At 45.1% G+C, this 23,608-nt stretch overlaps 1 protein-coding gene across 1 annotated transcript in view; it reads right to left on the bottom strand.

Annotated features, from left to right (window-relative positions):
• Positions 1 to 23,608, bottom strand: part of LOC119405131 (neprilysin-1-like) — a 90,089-nt gene that overhangs the window by 47,605 nt on the left and 18,876 nt on the right. Inside the window, exons 5-7 of the mRNA XM_049419217.1 lie at positions 7,931 to 8,071; positions 5,903 to 5,980; positions 909 to 1,039 (exon numbers count right to left, since the gene is read on the bottom strand). Coding sequence (XP_049275174.1) covers positions 909 to 1,039; positions 5,903 to 5,980; positions 7,931 to 8,071 — 350 coding nt within the window. The remainder of the gene's footprint in view (positions 1 to 908; positions 1,040 to 5,902; positions 5,981 to 7,930; positions 8,072 to 23,608) is intronic.

Raw genomic sequence — 23,608 nt, 5'->3', positions numbered from 1 at the left:
GTGTGAAGGACATGGAGTACAAGACATGGTGCATGCTGTAGTGATAATCTATCTATCTATCTATCTATCTATCTATCTATCTATCTATCTATCTATCTATCTATCTATCTATCTATCTATCTATCTATCTATCTATCTATCTATCTATCTATCTATGACCCTTTTCGACGGGCCAAACGTACTTGGGAAGAGGAGAGACGCAACTTAGCGGTTATCTTAATTTTGTTTACCTGTATTATTAATGGCAACTAAAATTAAGATAACCACTAAGATATGTCTGTTATTTATATATGTACATATAATAAGCCCTCCCATGCCAATTTTGGTCTACACGAGGTTACGAAGGTGATCACGAGAGCACCGAGACGTTGGCGGATAGATAGATAGATAGATAGATAGTAGATAGATAGATAGATAGATAGATAGATAGATAGATAGATAGATAGATAGATAGATAGATAGATAGATAGATAGATAGATAGATAGATAGATAGATAGATAGATAGATAGATACGCTCAAAGTGCCTTGGGTTCGCCAAGAAATGCTTCGCATTTAATCAGAACAATTGAGTTGTATGTGAGCGAACCAAGCCCACTCGAGATACTTGAGTTTCATGTGACCTAACTATGCTAATTATTCATAATAAAACATCATTGAAATTTAGCCTGCCGGGTCTAGCTGGAGACCACCAGCCCCGCTGTGACTCCGCATTTCGCCTCTAGTGCTAGCTGCCCACATTCTTTTTAAACTCTTTGTCAAGGTTTTTTAACGTTAACACCTAACTCCGTAATATGAGACTGGGGGCATTTGTGGTAAGAGAGAAAAAACAAATACGTGAACAAGCGAAATAGCATGCAAATAATTAGGTAGGCTTCCATAAGAAACAATGCAAAGAAAACATTCTTACGGCTCGGACTCCTCCAGAAATTTAACGGTAGCCACGTACAGATCCAGTGTATAAATTTCTGCCTTCATGTTTTCAGTTAGTGTGACCTCAGCTTTTGTGAACTCTTGCTGTAGCACTTCGAATAGCGGAAACTGAATATATTCGATAAATAAAAGATATATATGTATTAGCGTGTGCATTTGTCAAATTATACTTAGCGTGTCTAACTTGCCAATTTTGCGAGATAACTTGCATGTTACTTAATTGGCTCTGTGATTCAAGCCAGTGCACACCAACCCCATATGTCGCATCCTTAAGCATAGTGCAAGTACATGCTAGGAAAACGAGCTCTATAAACCTGTTTTTATTGCGATAGCAATTATATGGACAGTCTCGGCTGATTTTTCCGTCGCTGTCGCCGCCGTTATGCACCGTATATGTATATGCCTATATATATATATATATATATATATATATATATATATATATATATATATATATATATATATATATATATATATAAGACCCACAATGAAAAATAATTCAGAAAAGCTTTCCGACGCGCGGAATCGCACGGGCGACCTCCCGCTTTCCAGCGCGCGGCGTTAGACGGTTAGGCCACCAACAGCGCCGTCTTTGAGCCTGCTAAAAGAACTTGTTGGGCTAGTTGGTAGATCATTTGGATCATAGTTGGTAGATCATGGTTGTTGCCTGGGTGTGTGGGTGTGTGAATATGTCGTGTGGTTGCGCTCTAATTAAGTTTTCGAATTGAGCCTGCTAACGGCGAGCTATTTATATACACCACTTACATCAGCACGCTTTCTTAGTTACCACAAAGATGGCGCGATGTGCACGAGTCGCGCGTTTTAAAGATCGTCGCCCCGTTCCTGCGAACGCCGTTGCTCTTCGCCCTACGGGGCGTGGTCGCCTTCGTGCGCTTATCTCGAGGAAAGAAGGGGGCGGCTGGCGGGGGAGAGGGGGGGAGCGGGGGTTGTAGGACTTGTGCTTTCTCCGCGATGTCCGCGCTGAAGTCACAGAGCGTACAAAGGTCACTTTGCTCGCTGCGAAAGACCACTGCGAAGATCACTTCGCTCGCTTCGCTCGCCGTGTTTGCGAAAGGAGCGCACTGTTCAAACAGAAATAAGTAACAACTGGGACGGTTAGTTCGCGCTCGTCCTGTGTGTACCTGTTGGTTCGTTTAGTGCGTCCTGCTTTATGTTTGAGCAGTGCGCTTCAAATGTCGAGCTGCGACGCATGATAGCTCACGCTCGTCCTGTGTGTGTTCTTTTCGTACATCCTTTGGTCTCGAGCGACGCGCTGGCAATTTCGAGCTGCTTTCCGTTCTTCGCGTTAAGGGGTATTCAGACGGGGAAGAAATGCTCGGGGTATAAAGGCGGAGCCTAGTGACGTCAGCTCTCCACAAATGCCCCCCACTCACACGGACGAGGCGAACGGAGGGGGAGACCAGTGTTACTAGACTACTGTGGTGGCTTCCACCACCCGTTTGACGAGCTGCTGACGAGCTGCAGACGACCATACGGCTGCAGACTACACCCGCTGCCGCTCTCTGCAGGAGCAAGTGCAACAATGTGGCCAAACAAGAGCCCGAAATTCCGCCATATCCTCCACCGCCGGGAGATCGTTTTTCCTTTCGGGGAAAAGGTCCCCGCCTCCCCCGAGGAGGCGCGGGGGGGTCACGCCCACTCGCAAATCCGTGACGTCGCGGTCACGTGATCCGCAATCCCCCTGTCTCGCCCGAGCATTTCTCCCCTGTCTGAATACTCCTTTACATTCCAATTTACTGCTATGGCATTCATTGTTGCGGCGAAACTGTGACTTTTTTTATCTTTCATAGAGCACATGACGTAGTGAACGACATGTTTGTGTGTGTATATATATATATATATATATATATATATATGGGGGGACCGTCCGACTCTTTTTTTCTTTCGCCGGAGAGCCAAGTGCTCCCAAGGACGCGGGCCTGAATTCTTTTTGCGATTTACAGCGAAATTCTTGCCGCTGCTCAGAGAGCCGGTTCTCCTCGGCTTGGGATCGTTAGAACTTGGCCTTTGTTAGCATCGAGATGCCTCCCCCCCCCCCCCCACACACACACACACACACACACCGGACATTAAGACGGCTGCACAGCGACTCAGCAAACGTGGTTTCAGTTTTGAATAAAATCTAGTCTGCCCGTGTATTTTTTGCCTCCCCCAAAACCAAGCTGGTGACTTACATGTGATAAAGGCCATGGGGGAGATTTTCTTCACATGAGCGGCGTGTGACACATGTGTTCGTGGTCAGCAGCGGTAATTTTCACCTTAAAATATTCGTGTCAATAGTGAGCGCTTCTTTAGAAGCATTGTGTAGTGCCAGCGGCATACAGCTCTTTCACAGTATAGTACATAGTTTTCTTTCTCATTTCCTACACTTTCAGTGCAGTGGTTTGAGAAGCAGGATCATAAAGCACCACTTTTGTGGCACTCGCCGATCGAGCGTTTTGACGATAAGCAAAAGGCTTCTTTTATTTTCGCAGTTTACAAAAATTTTGTGCATTTCTTTCCGCAGTTTGCTCAAAGCGTGCAAGCCAGAAGAAACCAGCGTAGGCAGGCAGTTGCATCAGGGAGCTCCTACAGAGAACTTTGCTCCAGCCGTAAGAGAAATTGAGAGAGAAGTAGCATGTTTTTAATGACATCCCCGGAGATGTTCGCCTAGTTTATCACCTGGCTTGCTATTCCAGGTGTCGGGTGATGGCTATCACATATACAATGGTGACATAAATACACAAGTAATAGGGAGTTTTAGTATAGCGGAAAACAGCAAACGCAAGGATTCAGCGTTAGCGTTCCGTTTTCCAAACTGCGCATGCGCAGTACGTAAGCGTAGCCCGAGCTCGTATATACTTACGTGCGCTATTTCCAGAATATAGCGTTCAACGCTAACACACGCAAAAGATTCCGCACGTAGGGCAATATGACGGCGACTGTTGAAGCGGGAACCGTCCACTTCGAGTCTTTCAAGTCGTCGGCCTGCATTATTAAACTCATTCGCTCGTAAATAATGTTTGCACTTGATTTATATTTGAGTAATGATCCTTTGCAAGTCGTATGCTGCCGATAAAATTGCTCCGTTTTCGAGATGCACTGTCCATTAGCGGTGCAGAATGATTATTAACAAGGTTGGTGTACAAGGTTCGCTCATGTTTGCTCTGCCACGCAGAGAGGGCGACGGTGTCATCATTCGCCTGTTTCCAAGATATGGCCTATACGGCCACAAGTCAAGCCGGGACATGTCGCGATTCGCGTCCCTTGTCAAGTTTTCCGCGGCAGTGCACGAATCTGTGGACGGCAATAACGGAGGCGCATGAACGGTGACCTTGGATCAGCTCGACTTAGTGGCGCACTTCTCTATAGAGCTGTGCACGGGCCGTATTTCCGAGCCCGAGCCCGGCCCGGGCCCGCTGACTTTTTCGAAGGCCCGCCCGAGCCCGACAGCAAAGGGCTGTGGGCCCGCCCGGCCCGGCCCGACTTACGAAAACACAATCCCGGGCCCGGCCCGGCCCGGCTTTTTGAAGGTTCGTTGCGAAAACAAAACATCGTTTTCCGGTAATTTGGCACTTTATTGAGCATATAAAATATGTTCATACCACAGACGACGAACAATCTCTATTACACAGATTACAAATTGTCGTCCAAAAACAGCAAGGAGCCCAACGATTCCGGCTTCAACGAAGTGCGGCGCTTTTGCTATACAAGTAGACGGCCTCATGCCAGCAACAATGGAGTTCGCTCGCCAAAGCCGTCACGTGGATGGGGCATGCCCATGCAAGCGTCAGCTTGAACGAAGGCGATCTACGTCGGGTCGCTCGTCGCTGTCGCGCGCATTTTCACTCATACGGGATTTGGCCTTAAATCTAACGTGAACAGTCGCGTGGCGCCGTCACTAGCTCAGGTGGTGTTACTTCTCTGTTTGTCAGAATGCAAACAGAGGCAGTGCTTTACCTGCTCCCCTTTTGTGTAATGTAGCGAATGGAAAGGAAAAGCGGTAAAGGGCGGTCGCGGAAAAGGCGCTGTATGCGTGCTGGAAAAGAATTCCCGCTCATTCTCTATATTTCGGGCTTGAGTCGGGCTTTGCGCCTGGCCCGAGCCCGGCCCGATAAAACTGCAAGTAGCCCGAGCCCGGCCCGGGCCCGAGGTGAAAATACGTCGGCCCGCCCGAGCCCGGCCCGCGGGCCGGGTCGGGCTCGGGCTTTCGGGCTACCCGGAGCCCGTGCACACCTCTACTTCTCTATTCCACAGTGCATTTAATGTTTTTATGTCTAGATGGCGTCGCATGTGCTTGCGTTAGAGTTAGCGGGAATGCCCTCTGCTGTACTAAAGCAAAACCACTTGGCATATATAGGGCGTTTCACTTTAGCGTTAGCGTTGAGACGCACGCTCACGCTAACGCAAGCGTTTTCTGCTATACTAAAACTACCTAATACGTACACCCCTCAGCAAAAGTATATACGGACCACGGAAGCTCGAGCTGAAATCGCTGTCTACGCCGTCTAGTCGCAAGCCGTCTTCTGTTGAGAGCACTGCTTTGATGGAGTAGCTCTCGCGAGCATTACTCTGACGGAAATTGTCAGAGAAATGCTCTCGACAGCAGACGGCTCGCCACTAGACGGCACAGACGGCAAAGGTACGTATACTTTTGCTCACGGGTGTGCGTACTGTCACAAACGTTCATATATACACAAAGTAGTCATTCCTCAAGTTTTGTTGAAACTAGTAGTTCTCAAAAACACCAACAGTCCGTTAAAGCCCTACGCGGATCGTCCCCCCGTATAGTACACTCGCGCGTCTACACACACACACACACACACACACACACACACACACACACACACACACACACACACACACACACACACATATATATATATATATATATATATATATATATATATATATATATATATATATATATATATATATATATATATATATTTGTAGAGCGACAGTACTCACATCACCAGCGCTTTCCTTGAGTTCTGTGAATGTTTTCTCGGTCATTTGAGGGGGGCCTCTCGCAGCAGTCATTCTTAGCTGAGAATCAGAAATCACAATGAAGTTCTTGTGTTGGTATAGCTCTATGATAGAACACGAATGAAACTGCAGTTACGTTTTCGCTTGAATGTAACATCCAATGAAAATGGTCAGACATGTGCTTGCAGTGACGGCTGTGTCATTGGGCAGAGGCATTATTCAGTAAAGGTACAAAACTACTTTTTCCATACATTACAGGCAGTCATTTTCGAAACCTCACAAATCAGTAAGCAACATAGGCACACCGTTATGACTCCTAATGTAGTTTTAAAATGGTTAAAGAGCTGCAGGTTAGCGACCATTTTGTTGCTGTCTTTTTCGGCACTGACATCTTTCCAGGGAAGACCAATTAGATAATAACGCAATAGCTTGACATAATTAAAGAGCTGCATAAACCATAGTACAACACTACCTAAATGATTTCTAGGAGGGCATCTATTTCCCTGACTTTGAAATGTTCTAATCTATTTGTTGTGTTTTAATGTCTCAAAACCACGCTATGATTATGAGAGACGCCGTAGTGGAGGGCTCCAGAAATTTCGACCACATGTGGTTTTTTAACGTGCATCTAAACTAAGCACACGGGCCTCGAGCATTTTCGCCTGCATCGAAAGTACGGCCGCCGCGGCCGCGATTTGCGCCCTTGACCTGCGGGTCAGCAGTCGAACACCATTACCACTATACCTCCGTGGTGGGCTTTGAAATATTCTGATTTAGAAAAAAGATGTTTCAGTAACTTCTCAGTAACGGCGCAAAATGTGGACCAAGCGTTGACTTGTCACATGTACATACATGCATGCATTTGTTATCGAGGTACTCTGTTGTTCGCTGCATCTGAGGATAATAAAGTTTCAAAAAAATAAACTAACAAGTTAGTACTCATTCCTATGTCAAGGGTATAGCCCTATAGATTTGAGAGAGGACAAGAGCCACGCGCGTGGCGGTTGACAAAGCGTCGTCTTTGCAATTACATAATAAGTGAAGCTCCTATGAGTTACAGATTTCGGTGGTGCGCCGGCAGCACAATTCATAAAAAACCCGGTGACGGAAAGTGTACAGGAATGCGAGCGTACAAAAACAGGCCCTGTAAGGTGCCACGGAACCAACCGGATTGGTATAATTCATTGTTCATAAATGTACCATGTTAATTCCCTGTTAGAGAACAGACTACTGGAGAATTTGTTCTTCGTAATAATTGTGCGCTCGTAGAAGCGGCTTCGCTATGTATTTATTATAATATTTGCTGTTATCATAAATGTCGTGAAAAAAAAAAAAAAAAAAAAACCCGCCAAATTTCTTTTTGGAGTGGCCTCAGTGATGCGTAAGTGTTGATGTATCTTGTAGGGTGCAGCCACGTTGTGTTTCGGTGCGGGGAAGGGGGGAGGGGGGCGGTGCGTGATCGACGTCACAGGGACGGACGGACGGACGGACGAAGTTTTGTCGTTGAGACGGCATAGAAATTCTTATGCCAGCACCACCTTTTATTCTGCATTTATAAAAAACGCTGGCGTGGCTCTGTGTTAGGATACTCGACTTCCACGCAGAATTCCTGGTTTAGACTGTGACTTCAACCCTACTTTTTTATTTCTGTAAAGATGTTTCGCTCATGTGCAACGCCGACAGCGGAATTTCTGCGACACGAACTCGAGCCTTATCGCGTGAAAAAAAGTGTTGTTGCTAAAAGCCAAGGTACTCTGTATAGGTATATGCTTTGTTGCACTGCACCCTACCATCGCGTTTTCTTTCCGTTTTTTTTTTTCAAGCTAGCTCACGCAATTACTACAGTCGACACATTTAGGATTTTAGCACGTCTATTAGCTGTGAGGAGTACGTTCCTGTTACGATGGTGGGTATTTCATTATGAAAGTTTGCCAACAAATGTAAGCGCACTGAGCTACCAGAAGGGCTACCGGCACTTCCTAATCGATGTTCACGCTTTGCATTTCTCACCTTGAGCAACGCGTCTTCAAAACTTCCGAGATCAGCCGCGAGCTTCGCTATCTCAATGTCGGTTATGCTTCGATTCAGGAAACTAACGGCTTCTTGAATAAGTCCTTGTGTCACCATCTTCCTTATCCCAAGCATGAATAACTGAAAGAAAAAAATGACTGCTGATGTTTTGTCTTATTAAAGCAGCAATCGCTGTTATTGTTGTTTTGCTTTGTTTGTAGAAACAGATATACGTAACCAGATTGTTGTCACTTATGCTCATTCGTTGATTAAATTCATAAATATGTGCAACGAGCAAATGACTCCATTATATAACTAAGCCAAAATAAACATTCAACGTGCAAGTGGAATTAATAATAAAATCTACAAAATAAATCGACTTAGGCTATACTTTGGGCTGAGATCTGATTGGGGAGCTTTTCTTGTTGACGAAAACATCTAACGACCCAGCAATTTAGCTTTAGCAAAAACAGATCTGGACTAGTAGCTATTGCTGTCTCAAAACGACTTGTGTTGTGGTTTTAGACACCCAGAAAAGTGTTCCACAAAACCCTTTGAGAGACTGTATCTGGACAAGATGCAAGTCGCGTGATATGTGCTGTCACTGCTCTAGTATGTTACCCTCAGCTGCTTCCGAAGTTGTTGTTCGAACATTTCGTATTAGTTGAAAAGCTATACCCTACGCGTACCTGCCGAAATGTCATCACAGCAGCTGTGCAGCTTGAGCCGGCTTCTGGGATGTCAAGGCTGCCATGTACAAACATGCTACCGACTCAGAATAACAGAGAGCGGAGCTAGTTGGTAAGTATTCATTCTAAAAAGAAAGGGCGTGCAAATACGGAGACAAGAAAGAAGTCAGGACACCACAAACGCCATGGTGTCCTGACTGGCGTGGCGTGTGTCCTGACCTGTCCGCCGTGGTATTTTTGGTGTCCTGACTTCTTTCTTGTGTCCGTGTTTGCACGCCCTGTCTTTTTAGAATGACTACCGACTCACTTTCCCGGCTCCCACCGTCATTATTGAAGAACGTAGGACCGGCTTTGCTAAGTAGGTAAAAACTAAATGTATATGTTACAGGCGAGAATTTTATGTTTCAATGCCTCCGAACAACAAATGAATCCCGTTTGTTACCGCTTCAATCTTTCTGTCCTAATGTTCTTACGAACTGCAAATATCTAAAAAACTTGCATCTGTGTCGCGTTCTGTAGAATGCAAGTGGAATTAATAGTATGAAATTTTGTAGGAAATCCTATTTGTAGGAAATCTTACGATAAAGTTTAACGATGCACTTTTATCTCGATGATTATCTAGTTGTTTTTGCAGCGTAATGGCTTTAGAGATCATTGCGAACAGTGCTGCTTACTTCAATCCACAGCGTATTCTACAGTGCTGTCGTGTAGATGTTTTTTTCTGCTTTATGCAGTTACGCTTGTGTATTTACGTGGCATTGGCTAGGCCAGTGCACACGAAGCAAGACAACTGCGTACTCTCTGAAACAAAGTAAATACGACCTTTCTCTTTGATCGTACTGCACAAATCACAACTGGTGAAGTTAAATCCAGAGATATCGAACTAGGAAGTAGGGGCACGCCACAAAGATCCTTTTTATCTTCCTTCCTATTCAATGTACCGTATTTACTCGAATCTAGGCCGGCCCCGATTCTAAGCTGACCCCCGAAATTCGCAAGGCCAGAAAAAAACTTAATCATTGTACTCGAATCTATACTCGAATCTAAGCCAACCCCCCAATTTCGTACACCGCTTTTTCCGAAAAAAAAAACATCGGCTTAGATTCGAATACGGTAGGTATGATTGGCTTTCCAGCACAATAAGAAAATATAGGAGGGTTACAACACAGCCTTTACGCCGAGATATCACCCTATACCACTCATTCATGCAAGGGAAACCTATAGGGAAGTCATTATCGGTTTCACATACCATGCCAAGAACTGGCCGTACACTTTCTCCGCGTTAATGATTTCCGCACAGAAGCACTTGGAAACGGAACGCAAATATTCGGAAGGAAATCAATGTCACTTTAAGGGGACACACATGAGTAGCAATAATGTCAGCACCTTGCTACCGAACGAGGAAGATGAGAACATAAGCGTGCTCAGAGTTCTCCATCAGGGGGGCGGGCATGTCCCACCGCAGCAACCCCCCTCCCCCTTCCTCTTTGTCGAGTCCTAAAGGAACAAAACAAGCTCAACCATGGATGCGAAAATGAAAATGAAGCGATGGCGTGCTTCTCCCGACGGCCAGCGGGGATAAAGGTAGGAAGTAAATTGTGCATTGAATTCAACGTCGAAGGTCCTCGGTTGCCATTATTGTCGAAGAGCATGCGCAGCCGTAACCCTGCGCATTAAAGGTGACGTGAGAGGTTCGACAGGGTAAATGTATGGGGCAGAATTGGCTCCCGCTTACAGATTACTTTGTAACGCGGCTGCCCCTCCCCCCCCCCCCCCCCTTCCTCCCTGCTCCCCTCGTGCGCACACCTTTGGATGAGAGAGTTTCTAGGACACCGCGAACTCCATGCATGTATACATGCCGCCTCACATGCTGCACCGATTTAGCGCAGCGCGTGCATGACCGCGCATGCTCGTAAAACTTACGCTTTGACAGTAAGTGCAAGTCATATGCTGTAAACGCAATCATGCCTGAATGCACGGCACGACGAACGCACTGCGAACTCCCATCCCACCGCTCAAGGGTGAGAAAAGACGAAGACTACGGCAACTACGGGAGAGAGCGAGAAGTACGCACGCTATCACGCTATGACATCGTACTTGAACTGAAGGTACACACACAGAGCGCCACTTTCAACAATGTTTATTTCGAAAACATCACAGTTTATATGCTCATCACGCGCTGTCACAAGTATGTGTGTACTGCCCGTTGTCGTTGCCGCGTCTTACACTTCAAATTTGCTAAATCAACAAGCCCAGTCTACCATTCTTACAAACTATGCCATCACCTCCGAGACAGAGCACCGTCCATCTCGGAAGCCAAGGGCAGTGGAGTGACATACCCATAGGGCCAATGGGGACGTTTTTCCGCTTCCGGCGACGGTGGCGGTTCCTGGGAGCGGCGGGGATTGACTGGATTTTGGATTTCTGCTGGAGGCGAGCCAATCCGAAAGGAAAAAATCCAATATGGCCACGCCCGTTCGCGGTCGCTTCCTCGCTCGTGGTGCCGCCGGCCCCGCGGCCGCGACGTCGGTTCGAGCGTTTGCGCACTAATTGCTACTGCACAGTCTTCTCTCTTTATTGCCGATGTACGTACGTAATGTGTGTAGTTGTTTTTCTGCTTCGTTGTAGCCTCTGTGGTAGCATGGCGAATGGTGGCGAGCGGCGCCGTCGCAGCTGCATAGCAGCCGCTTTCGGCGCTCGCTCGAGAAGCAAAAAGCGCATATAACTTTCTTCACATGACATTTTATTGAAGGAAACGTAAATTGCTGCACGTTTAGGCAATATTTGGGCTATAATATCGGTAACAATAACAAAAGAAAACGAAAAAGATTCGAAATACTGCTGTGGTAAAACCTGAATACAGGAATGCGTACATCGAGCACGCGTACAATATAAATAGGATACGAAAACGCATAATACAGCATAATACAATCACATAAGCAGGGTAAGCATATAAAGTGCTACATCAGCGTAAATAAGTGTACACATACGAGTTGTACAGATTATGACTAGCAGCATGAAGCGAAACAATCCCGCGCATTGAAATATATCATAACAAAACAAGTTGTTCGAATGGTTGGTGCATACTGTGCAAAAGATAATGACGCAACGCAAGCCGAAGAAAACAAGGGGTATAGGAAAAACACCCTTTCCTGTACTTTTTTTTATTGCCCTGCGTTGTGTCACTCCCTTTTGCACATACACACACACACATACTTTTGCATATATGTACACAGAAAGTGCACCTAACAGTCATAGCCTTTGGCTCATGTAGACGAACCCATGGAGCATAAGTAGATCAATGTCATAATATGCTGCAGTGCTACAGCATATTATTTTGTAAAAGCAGTGAGACAAATCTACCGTTTGGCTCAGCTATCCCTGATCATGTTTTCCTCCAGGTAAATGTGTTGCAGGCAAGCTCACGTGATGTGAACAAGACACGCGATGCTTTAATTTTCAAGTAATAAAGGCAGAAAAACGCAACAAAGAATGGTCTAGACTCAGTTGCAGAGGTGACCTTTGAAATTTGTGGAAACATTGTGGTTGTGACTGGTGAACAACAGGAATGATCACAGGTCATTAGTCAAGTTGGAAGTGGTGCGAAATACTCAAGGTAACATGAAATATACACGAAGATAAGCATCTTATCAAAGAAATAGGTAGAGTAAAGTGCAAAGTTGAACGCAGCTTCCCTATTATTTTTCTACCAGGTATCATGTTGGATCCATCACAATGTCAGAAGATTTTCTGAGCAGTACTTAAATTGCAGATGGGGAACGCTGCACAGTTTCATCATAATGTGTCATTAACTAGAACTGCATCGCTTGTCATTCGTTGGTTCAGGAAGTGGAATGTCGGAGTTTGCAGAGTTTAGTTAAACAAGAAACACAGTTGCTCTACACAAACAGTACGTTGTGAATAGTTTCAGTGAGTATGGATGCATGCTTCTATTTCAAACTAACATGCATGTCAACCGAGTCGCAGCTTCTGCACAAACCCCTCTGGAATCCTCACAGAGCTGAGCACTTCATCAATGTATCTTTTATGCCTGTGAATAGCTGACACCATCAGTTCTTTGCAGTGGCACAACAGTCATGACCAGAGGTTTGTAATTGAAAAGTGACAGAGCCCCTGGGTGCTGAAAATCTTTTGGACTTGGCGAGCACCTGAATTCATGCATGCTTCAACCTTCGTGGCCCGTCACAGTGGTCTAGTGGTTACGGTGCTCAACTGCTGGCCCGAACGTAGTGGGATTGAATCCCGGCTGCATATCAATGGATGCAATACGCTTGAGGCCCATCTGCCTAGATTTAGGTGCACGTTAAAAAAACGCCAGGTGCTCAAAATATCTGAAGTGCTCCACTACTGCATGCCTCATATTCGTATCATGGTTTTTGGACATAAAACCTCCACATTTTTATTAATCAACCTATTTTTGCAACGTTCATTGTGAATTAATCACACTGTTACTGTTTGTAAAGACTGCTTCAGTGTAAAACGAGTCGTCAGTATTATATAAATTTTGGCATTTTTTGGGAGGCTGGATGTTTGAATGCCTTCCAAACCATGTCAAGCAAACAGAAAGAAAGCAGAACGAGCAGGGTTTTCCAGTGCATTTTGGGAAGTGTTGGCATTTCCCAATACTAAAGCAATCCAGAACCTCTGGTTGTAATACTCATGCTGATAGGGGCACACGAGGCTTCAAAAAAAAAGTTAGTCGGTTAAACTTGTATAATACAAAAGTAACGCAGCAGGAGCAAAAGTAGTCAATGCATTACATACAACCACAGCAGAATTATAAATACACATATATAAATATATACCTACATAAAATATACATATATACATAAAAATACGTACATATACACATAAAAAAAGAAATAGTGCAACACATCTAAAAAATGGATAGGAAATGGGTGCAGAAGGCTGCACTGGAAATCCAATTTACATAATCATGTTCTAGAAAGGCACAGGATAAATTTAGCCTGCTACTTTACGTTATTGCTGGCAGAAGCACTGTGCCTTGACTTTGTTTCTCGTGTGTTTTTGTTTACAAATGTAATGTGCCAATGTAGCCTTGTGCGGCAGAATATTAAGAAATTTCTCAGTGCAGCCAACTGAACAGAAAATAGCTTGCCGGATTGGCATCCTTTCCACCAGATTTTTGCACACATTGGAAAAATGTGCACAATAGTTGATTTCATGTCTGAAGGCCGAATCTAATTCCTTTATGTAATTCAGACATGATTCAGAGGTTACTGCAATGGAACCGAGGAGTTTCTCGGGTACACCACTTTCCTTGAGTAGTGCAAAGAATTGGTGTCGTCCATGGAGAGAGCCTCCATCCACTTCAAGGAGTGTTCTCTCACATATGCACTCACTAGTCCTCAGTTCAAGAAAGCTGTTCACAAGAGTACCAGCGACATGGTACACAACATTTTCATACACCATGTCGGTCGCATCTTGTGAAGATGCCTGCACATCAGATGAATCAGAGGCCTGCTGCGTGCTGTGGCTTGTGGTTGGTGTGCTGCTATAGTTGACAACAATGCAGATGCACTCTCCAAGTTGTTGAGGAAAGCAATTGTTGTCACCTCACAGTTCCCTTGAGAAAGCTTGAAGAGCTTGCCAATCCAAATATGTTTTAGAGCCGCCACGAATTGGTACACATTTGGTGTCTCATTGCAGCCATGTTTTTGACAAATGATTCCAAAAAAGTTTTCTAGGGGATCTTGCTGCAATCAACGTGTGAAAAGATGAGTGAAATCAAAGTCCTCTTTTAAACCAGTCCACAGCAACAACAAGGCTTTGATTCTAATCTGCCAACCTTTAACAGTGCGCGGCTGCTTGTCCCGAGGACTACCAAAGTGCCATTGGGCAATCCAACTGATGCATGACTCAAGGGAAGCACGGTGTTCCGACCCATCAATCATTGCATACCGCAACTTATCATCCTGATTTTTGGGGTCGAACTGTTCTGGCTGTCAAAAATCTTATCCATTCTTTCTGTGAACAGAGCTGTAAATTTAGCATCAAGAGGAAGCTCTTGAATGGCAATGAGAGTGGGGAGTGCCACAGAGACAGATTCACTGAATACTTGTGTGGCATACTTCACTCTTATGTCCGCCACGGCCGCTGGATGAAAAAGCGCACTTTTTATCCAGCGGCCGTGTGTCAGCAAAGGGCATCTTGTAGATATGTTGCTCTTTGAGCTTCCTTAGCAATCTTTCTTTTTTAGATGTTCAGTTGGTGTGTTAGAGGCGTGATTTGAGAGTATTTTTGTAAAAGGTTTCAATGTACGCCCAGTCAACAACCTCGGAGCCAATCGTGAGCTTGTGTTTTCTCAAATTATTCCGCGTGCATTTTATCAGGTGTGGGATGTCAAACATGAAGTATAGTTTGCAGTTGTTGACAGTAAAACATGGTTCATGAAGAGAATGGATCAGCATTCTTGACAGGCTGACATTGTTGACCCTTGATCATAGATGACCACTTTTACCAAAAGACCTTTTTTTTCAAGCTGCATAATTACATCTAATAGCAGCTTGTGCATTGCAAGAGCTGACGTTGCATTGCGGGACACTGCAAACGCTACTGGCTGCATCCAAATTCTCGATATGCCAGACACAGCCATTAGAATGGCTGCATTTGCCACACGAGAAGTGCTTGTGTTTCCATCATATGTGTAGCCAATCACTATATCTTTTGATTGATCGTACATCAAATGTCTTTTCAAGGCTATTTAATCGAATAAAAGACAGCATGCTTTGTCTTGCAGAGGCCAAGCTTTAATGATTGATTCTATTGCATCCATGGCACCTGGAATGATACCAGGTGTCATTGGGATGTCTGCCAGCCAGCACCTGAGTGTCCGCACATGTGGCAAGTGAAGCATTTCTCTGAGGAAGCGTGAACTGAGAGTGAATTGTTTCATCCATTTGGACCAATGTTTTGTTTTTTATTTTGGGAATGTACCAAGCCTGATTCGTGCTTTAAGCAGTTCAAAAAAGGTCCTTTGACAAATCCGGTTCAAGCTTCTTTAAAACCTCCTGCTGCGTTACTCGCCTCGCCTCGTCCCTTTTTTTCATCTGACCGACTGCCTTGCGGTACCTTTCACTTCGTGAGTGAAGTGTTAGCAGCTTCTTTTTGGTGCGAAGGGTGTGCACAGAGCTGCGTTTTCTTCGCCCACTTTCTTGGCGTTTCTTGCATCTGCTCCGCGCTGCTGCCCTCCTTGGAAAATTGGAGGCCGCTCGGACTAGGCTCAGCTGAAAAAGAAAGACATGGAAGAATGCGAAGGTATAGGCTTTCATCAGTCTTGTAGAGAAAAAAAAATCACGATTAAGCTATCAGGGCGCAATCACAGGGCTACTAATATACGGACCACTATGTGCTGCCATGCCATTTTTCATTGGAAGCAATGTGTATTCTGCGACTGAGACAGGAATCATAATTGATTTATACATTCCAAGCATTTTATCTTCAAAGAATCATCCATGATTAAGGAAATATCACAAAGCATTGCAAAAATGAACATTTCATGAAATGCTGAACAGAGGCAATGACATTTACAAAGTGGAGGATTTTGAATTATTCATCTCATAAATAGCTATCTGGGCTGCATAAGCCACATTTACATGAATGCACACCTTGATTGTGCATCATATTCCGCTGGCCTATCTCGCAGAGCTACGCTCATCACAACAAATCGGACAGCACAATTTTCAGTGTGAACTATGTAGGTCCAACTGCACCCACCTTATATTTGAAATATAAATAATTGCGTGAACTAAATCACGGGTTGCAGGCCCTGAACTATATGTATGGTTTTGTCAACATTATAGGTTGTGACAATATTACACAGGCTTAGGTGTCCATATCTACTAGGAAAACATCAAGACTACTGGTCCATGCTTCCTTATGCAGATGCAGGATGTGTACTTTGCAATAATTCTCTCTCTCACTTTTTGCACTTACCATCACTTGGTGAAACCTGTGACAGTGGTGTGGGCCTTCTTGTGGTTGTGCTTGGCAAAGCGGCTGTTGAAAAAGAAATAAATATGCTATAAAAGGCTGGCAAGCAGGTATTTTAATACCCTCACTTTGCATTGCACGTGTGAATACTGAGCAACAGACTTATGGAGCAATTTTCACATGTGCCTGAGGAAAACTACTCAGTGTTTTCATCTCTATGGAATGAGCTCAACAAAGAAAGCACTGAGTCTATGCACTGATGTAGAAAAAGAAAAGATACCTATACCACGCAACAAAGTTTTCTTGCAGGGAGGTTGGTTTGTTGTGAACTCATACCGAGCTCCACAAACACTAGAGGAGTAAGGACGGAAACAGGACAGAGTACAAACTATTTATCCTGTGAGATGCCAAAAGCCATTTTCGCTGCTCTATCTCCCTGTTTCTTCATTTTGCGTTTGTGCAGCATGCTATCAGTTCATCCATACCATGCAAACAGTGCACTCAGACATTCTTACTGGAAAGCATGCAAAATGCTACTCTATGAGTGCAAGCTAACAACATTTTTTTTTCTCCTAGAGTACATTTCCTGCATTTAAGGTCTACGTACAGCAATTGTTCTCATAGCACTGGTAATTGAAAAACAGCTGTGGCATTTCTACCTACTGTTCTAATTTCATAGAACAATCTGCTCGAGTGTGCAGGTGTAGAATACAAAATAGTACCGCTCTTTGTTTTTATTTTTTGCAAGCTATTCGTGCAGTATTACAGTGGCACCACCAACCAAATATTCTGTACCCTTTCATTCCATGCAGAAAGGTGAAACAGATCCTTGTTCGGTACACCCACCTTCCACACTAGGGGGGCAGTCTCAGCAGCAGGGACGGCAACTCGCTTGCAGTAAACTGGTTGTCTGCAATTAAAGTACTCGAACTTAGTCACGCCTACGGTGAAAAAACAGCTGGTAGAGTAAATACACTTGCAAGCTTTTAAAGGCATGGCACTAAGCTTAATAAATGTGCTTGCTTTTAATCTCCACTAAATTATAATTACAGGTAATTACATATATCCCGACAATATTCTCTGAATTAAAACTTGATATATGAAACACAACTCGATCGAGTTCTTGTTTTTCCACTGCTTTTGCGAGTCGAAACGATATTGTAAGCTTATAAGGAATTATGGTGTGTAAACGCTAAGCGCAAACAGCGCATTGAAAAAAAATACAGAAAAGTGAAAGGGTGGCGGTGGGGATGGGTCCAGATTAGAGAGGGAAAAAAAAAAGTAGCCCCGCGCGATAAGCGCGGCCTGATTCATGAACATCCAAAACCGAGCTTGGCCATGCCTTCGCCCGTTGGAAGCATCACGAGGGAGTAATGAAGAGATAAGCGAAACTGTTTCCGGTAGCTTCCCGAGAGCGAAAAGGGGCAGGTGGGTATCACTGCTTGGTTCAAGGTCCCCCGTCGAGCAGCGCGGCAAGGTACGCCGAAGGGAAGAATGAGGACAATTTACGGCGACAAAAATCCGAGCAGGCGGTCGGTGTGTAAACAGACACACAGATGAGGAACGCGGTGGTTTTCACTTGTGCAACACCGCAGCACACATTCGAATCTGAGGGCAGTGTCCCGAGTTCGCTACTGGGCCTCCGCAATAACTTTGCGAGCGATACTTTCGTCGGCTGCGAGCACCACCCATAAACTACACGGACATGATGTATACGCACGCATTAAAGCGCCTAAAAAAACAGCTGCAGCGAGCACAACAACTATCCCACTCCGTTAATGTTACTAGCACGCATAAGTTAAAGTAACACGTAACAAAACACCCTGAAGACACGGTTGCATGACACGGTAATCCGAATTGGTTAGCTTTCATGAGATAGTAGAGGTAACGTCAGGCAGTGAGGCACGCACATATATACTAACGTGAGCAACCATAACTAGCGAACAGCTCCGCTTTTGAGAGGTGACGCGCGTCGAGCCACAAACTGCAGCCCGCCCACTAATTTTAACTTATTATCGTAACCATTTCTCAAACAGATAGCTGCAGCAACGAATGGCAGCAAGAAAATTCGCTGTTCATTCAGCAGTTTCAAATCATAACGGTCAACGACAGTCAAATCAAAACTTTGCGAACATCTTGGGAAATATATAATAGTGAACGTATAAATACCTGTGGTCAGCAGGGATTCTGAAGAAGTGTTCGCCTTCATTCCCCGAGGAATCGCACCACTTCACGCCGCAATAAAGGTGCGACATCGCTGCTCCTCGCTGCGGTGGTAAAGTTTGCGTTTCTATGCGCTCTCGTGCTTGCGCGTCGTCTGCTTGTGCGCTGCGCAGGCGTGATGGCGGCGGTACCTAGCGGAGCCACGCACAGTCATGTTTACAAAACTTCTTTAAAACTTTGCCTTGTAATACTCGTGGCTGGTTATAGTTTAATGCAGAAGCACCTTTTTATTTACTACTGTGTACTACCGTGGCCGCGTTATTTTATTTTAATTAGGCTTACTGAGGCCTTCAATCCCCGCCCGTACCAGGTTCGCTGCAATCGTTTCGACGGTAGCGACACCCCATGGCTCGGACGCCAAACTGCCATCATGCCTCGGGCCTGGCCAAGGCTGTGCGCTCCCTGAGCTCCCTCTTTTGCTCCTAGCGCTCCTGGCGATGAAAACGATCGGTAGTCACGTGATGGCGCGTAGAATCACGTTGGGTGCTCTTAGTACTCTTAGCCTGGAAGCCGCGCCTGGCCGCGCTGGCCGCGCCGTGCCGGCCGCGCCATGCACCGTTCGCGCTTGGTTGTGGTTGTGCGTCGTCGTGCGGTATAGTTTGGTTTTTGTTCGCGTGCAGCGATGTGTTAATTTATATGTTGCGCAGCTGTGATTGATATGCGCGTGGTGTGGTCTAAGATGTTGCCTCTACGTTGTGCGTTAGCCATGCGTATTCTCAGGGAAAGTGGCTGTACGCTGTCGAAAATGGATACGTCGAGATTCACCGTGCTATTGTGACGCCATTGTTGGCGGTATGGGATCTTGTCATCACGAATGTTCCAGGCGAGTACCTGTTTCTTCTTTTATGTTGCCGTGCTTAACGTTTGTGCCAGGTGTCATTGTACGTACTGAGCAGTTCACTGCTAAATAGAACATGGAAGCTTGGCGGCCGCGGCTGCTGCCGCCTGCGACGAACATAGCGCAGGCGCGCAGCACGCGCTGTTCTGAACTCTCGTCCTTTTGTTGTTTGCTGTAGCGCCGGCCGCGCTTCAAATCCGCGCCTTGTTCTGTCCTTGTGAAGCGAAACGTTTCAGCGTCGAAAGTGCGCCGTCCGCGGTGTCGGGTAGCGGCTGTTACGCGCTTCCTATTTCATTTGGCTGTGGACCGCTGAGCACAGCCATTTTGTCCCTATCACAAAGCGCGTGTGTAATACTTGGATGTAAGTGAATGTGCATGCCTGAGCTCGCACAGTGCGGCGGGACACCTACCTAGGTTTTATAATGCAACAGGGTCGACAGCTGGGCTGCTTGGGGACTCATAACGCTTTGTTAAGTAAGCTGCACACTTAACAGGAAAAATCTGAAAAGAAAAACTTAAGTAAACGAAACACTCGCTGCCGTTGTTTGTTCGTGTTTTCTCCGCGTTATGCTGTTTCGGGTGTCGCTTCCCACACGCACAAACACACACACATCATGATCTTTGACACGTGCAATTTCACGTTTTCCAACCGGTTGATCCTCCCCATGTACTCAGCTTTATGGACGGTTTGCAGTCAAAGCGAAAGAATTCGTGGAACGAACAATAATGTAGTACAAAACTGGAATAAAATTCACGTTTGTGTTTAGCACGCATCTCCTAAGGTTGCAATTTACAAACGATCGTTGTAATGCCAACTGCAAGCAATTTTTCTTCTTGTTTAACCCCATTTGAGGTCAAACTGCCATGTCGGCCTTTAGATAGGTGGTGAAAAGAGGAGGGGGAAGAGATCCTGACGTTGTGTCGGGGGCCACATAATACTGCCCCGCTGGCCTCATGTTGCCGACCCCATGTTGTTGAATATTCTCGTACCCGCTCCTCTCCTATCGGAGCGCAGGTGCCGTGGGTGTGGAAAGTATCTTGTTGGGTCAACGCCGCGAGGGGCAGCTGTTTTAGTTTCCGCGATGGACGCGCACTTCGCGGTTCATCACAAGGAACGAAGGTGGCAGCCAATGGCGGCCAGGTGCGTTTGGCTCGTCACCTATTTCAGCCGTGCAGCACGCATACAACAGCGCTGTGGCAGATGGCTTCATTTTCTTATGGTGATAGGGCTGTGCTGTGCCGTACTGGAAAGTTCATAGATGGCCGTAATTGCGTTTTTCGTGCTTTCCGGTGTTTATCTGTAACGGCGTTGCCGCGTGAATTGGCGCTGAAGTCAGACTTATTGATAGTTCTTTCGCTTTCCCAAAGGACGAAAGACCTTTTCCGTGGCGTCGGCCATATCACGAGTTGAGGGGCGCGGTTAATCTTTCCGCGACAAATCGTGATCGCGGCAGGCGCCAAACGGTAGGCATACGGCCAGTTACTACGACAGGGTATAGTCTTGATTGGCTATTCGTCGCAGTTACGTTTTAACCTTAGTAGGCTTAGAACGATTACGTGTTAGTGATGTCTTACTTGAGAAACAAGAATGCGTGGCACTGAAAAGTCTTCATTTGTTCGAATTTGTCCGAATATTCGGAAAAGCGCGATTTCGCATTTTTTAGTCCAATATGCTAATAATTAATATATAACGGAAATATTCGACTCGTATTCGAGATTCCGAATACTTGCGCACACCTATGTACTACCGATCAAGCACACAGCTATAATTGTTATTCAAGGAAAGCAGTTCGAGGACTAGTTTCTTTGTTAGACAGAGCCAAATGAAACTAACAGCCAATTAAATCAACCTTCCTTCGCTTAATAAAGACGTTATTACTTATTGTCTGTTGGTTTCATGCGTATATGAAAGTTATTACAGCACAATAGTTCGCCTAGGTTGATCACATAGCTAGTAGGTGCTCCATATAAACAATTTTTTCCAGCTCGTAAAACAGAAGCAGCTGTTGAAAAGCTTCACCACTGTGTGCGGCTTCTTTTTCTAATGCACAGGGGGACCAGTAGCACCCATAGCGTCAGCTTTATTCCCTTTGCCGTTTGTTCCCTGCGCAACTGATTATGCATGCCATCACACTGCATATACTGTAGTGAACGGGTATGAGGAAGTTTGTGTGTATTCACGTTGTATTAGTGCGCAAACACACAAGGACACAATAAATAGCGAACATATGTTTACCATTGTGTTTGTGCTGTAGTACGAGGTGCATATGCAGTGCACACTCACAATACCTTTTATTTTTCAATGCAGGGTGACTTTCTTGCAATCCCTCGTGCTCCATCTACTGACAGTGGTATTTCAGAGGTGTCATGTGCTGCATCAACTAGACAGTGGTGTTCCAGTGGTTCCAAGTGCATCTACTTGCGGTTTTGCGGATTTCCCCTACCTCGAGGTCAAAATATGAACATTTTCTGTTAAGGACGATGAAACGGCTTGCTGTATGAAAACGCCTGTTTCAGTTTTACAGTTTTTAGTACAACGGGCAATTTTCGGCATCTGTTTGCTTGGACTATATTTTTAGTGTTGATATAATGCAAAGGTCTGTTGTTAGTTTTCGAGCACAGTAAGAACGTTTTAGATTTTTTTACTATTCAAGACATCTTAATACCGAATTCATTATTTTAATTGCTGGGTAAATTTTGTGCTGGTGAATTTTAATTCTGATGTTCAACTTGCACCCTGAGGCGAAACTGTTTTTCTTGAAAATTATGTGCCACATTCACGACAAGTTCTGCTTTGACAACCGTTATGATGCTGCACTAGTGTCACTGCAAATCATAGCATGAATGCGATGTATGCACTGATACACTTATGGAAAGAGCAGCAGAGCGCTGTTGTGTCTTTGTGTGCCTCTGTGTATAGGTTTTCGTTAAAATCAGCGCAGTACCAAGAAACACAAGCTTCAACTCCTGTCACCTCTAGTAATGTTCGCCCAGTAATTTCACTATTTTGTACCACTTGAAAGAAACGTTAAACTTGCATTACTGCAACTTTATGCAGGAAATCAAGAAATTTAAAGTTTGGTGATTTATATTCCTGGGGCTATGGTGCAGTTGTGCTCTTGGTTGATTTTGGGTTGATTTTTCACTTCATCAAGAGCAGAATACAGGGTGTTTAGAAGTCAGCATTATTGCTTTTTTTTTATTTCAGCACCGGGAGGTACGTTATAATCACCTTTGCTTATAAGTTATGTATCCATGGAGCCACAGTGAGACAATAATTATCGCTGTCAGCCGCCCAGTAAACTATGATTGAATGAAGTACTTCTTAGTGACTGCAGCAAGCGGGCATTTTTATATTGAAAAGTTGGAGGCGGTCGCTTTTCTACGCAGTTACACTTAGAAGGATTCTTCTAGCATGTCTGTGCTGCGAGATATCTTACTGCAAAATTTCACTGCGATTTGCATTATTACACATGCAAGACGGTGAGCGCTGGCGCAAAGCCCCTCTCCCTCCCCCCACGCTGTTACTACCGACTGGCGATAGCAAGCAATTACTGCTCGTCACATCACGGAGCAAGGTTGCGCCGGTCCACACCGCCCTCCATGCGTAATTATGCAATCCGCCATCAAACTTTGCAGCGAGATATGTCGAGCACAGACATGCTGGAATTCTTCCTAGTGAAACCGTGTAGAAAAGGGACTGCTCCCAACTTTTCAGTACAAACGTGCCCGCTTGCTACAGTCACTAAAATGTTCAGTATTGAATCTTAGGTAATTTGGTGGCTGACAGCAATTACAATTGTCTCACTTTGTGTCCCCCTGGATACATGTCTGCAAAGGTTGTTTTCACATTCTTTCCAGTGCTGAATTTTAAGAAAACCATAAACCATAGCTTTGAACACTGGTATAGTAGCGTAAAGCTGTCGTTTTACTGTACAACTCCCCACAGTTGAC

Source organism: Rhipicephalus sanguineus, chromosome 9, assembly GCF_013339695.2.
Source record: "Rhipicephalus sanguineus isolate Rsan-2018 chromosome 9, BIME_Rsan_1.4, whole genome shotgun sequence".
Taxonomy (NCBI): Eukaryota; Metazoa; Arthropoda; class Arachnida; order Ixodida; family Ixodidae; genus Rhipicephalus; species Rhipicephalus sanguineus.
This window is presented reverse-complemented; position numbering and strand designations above follow the sequence as displayed.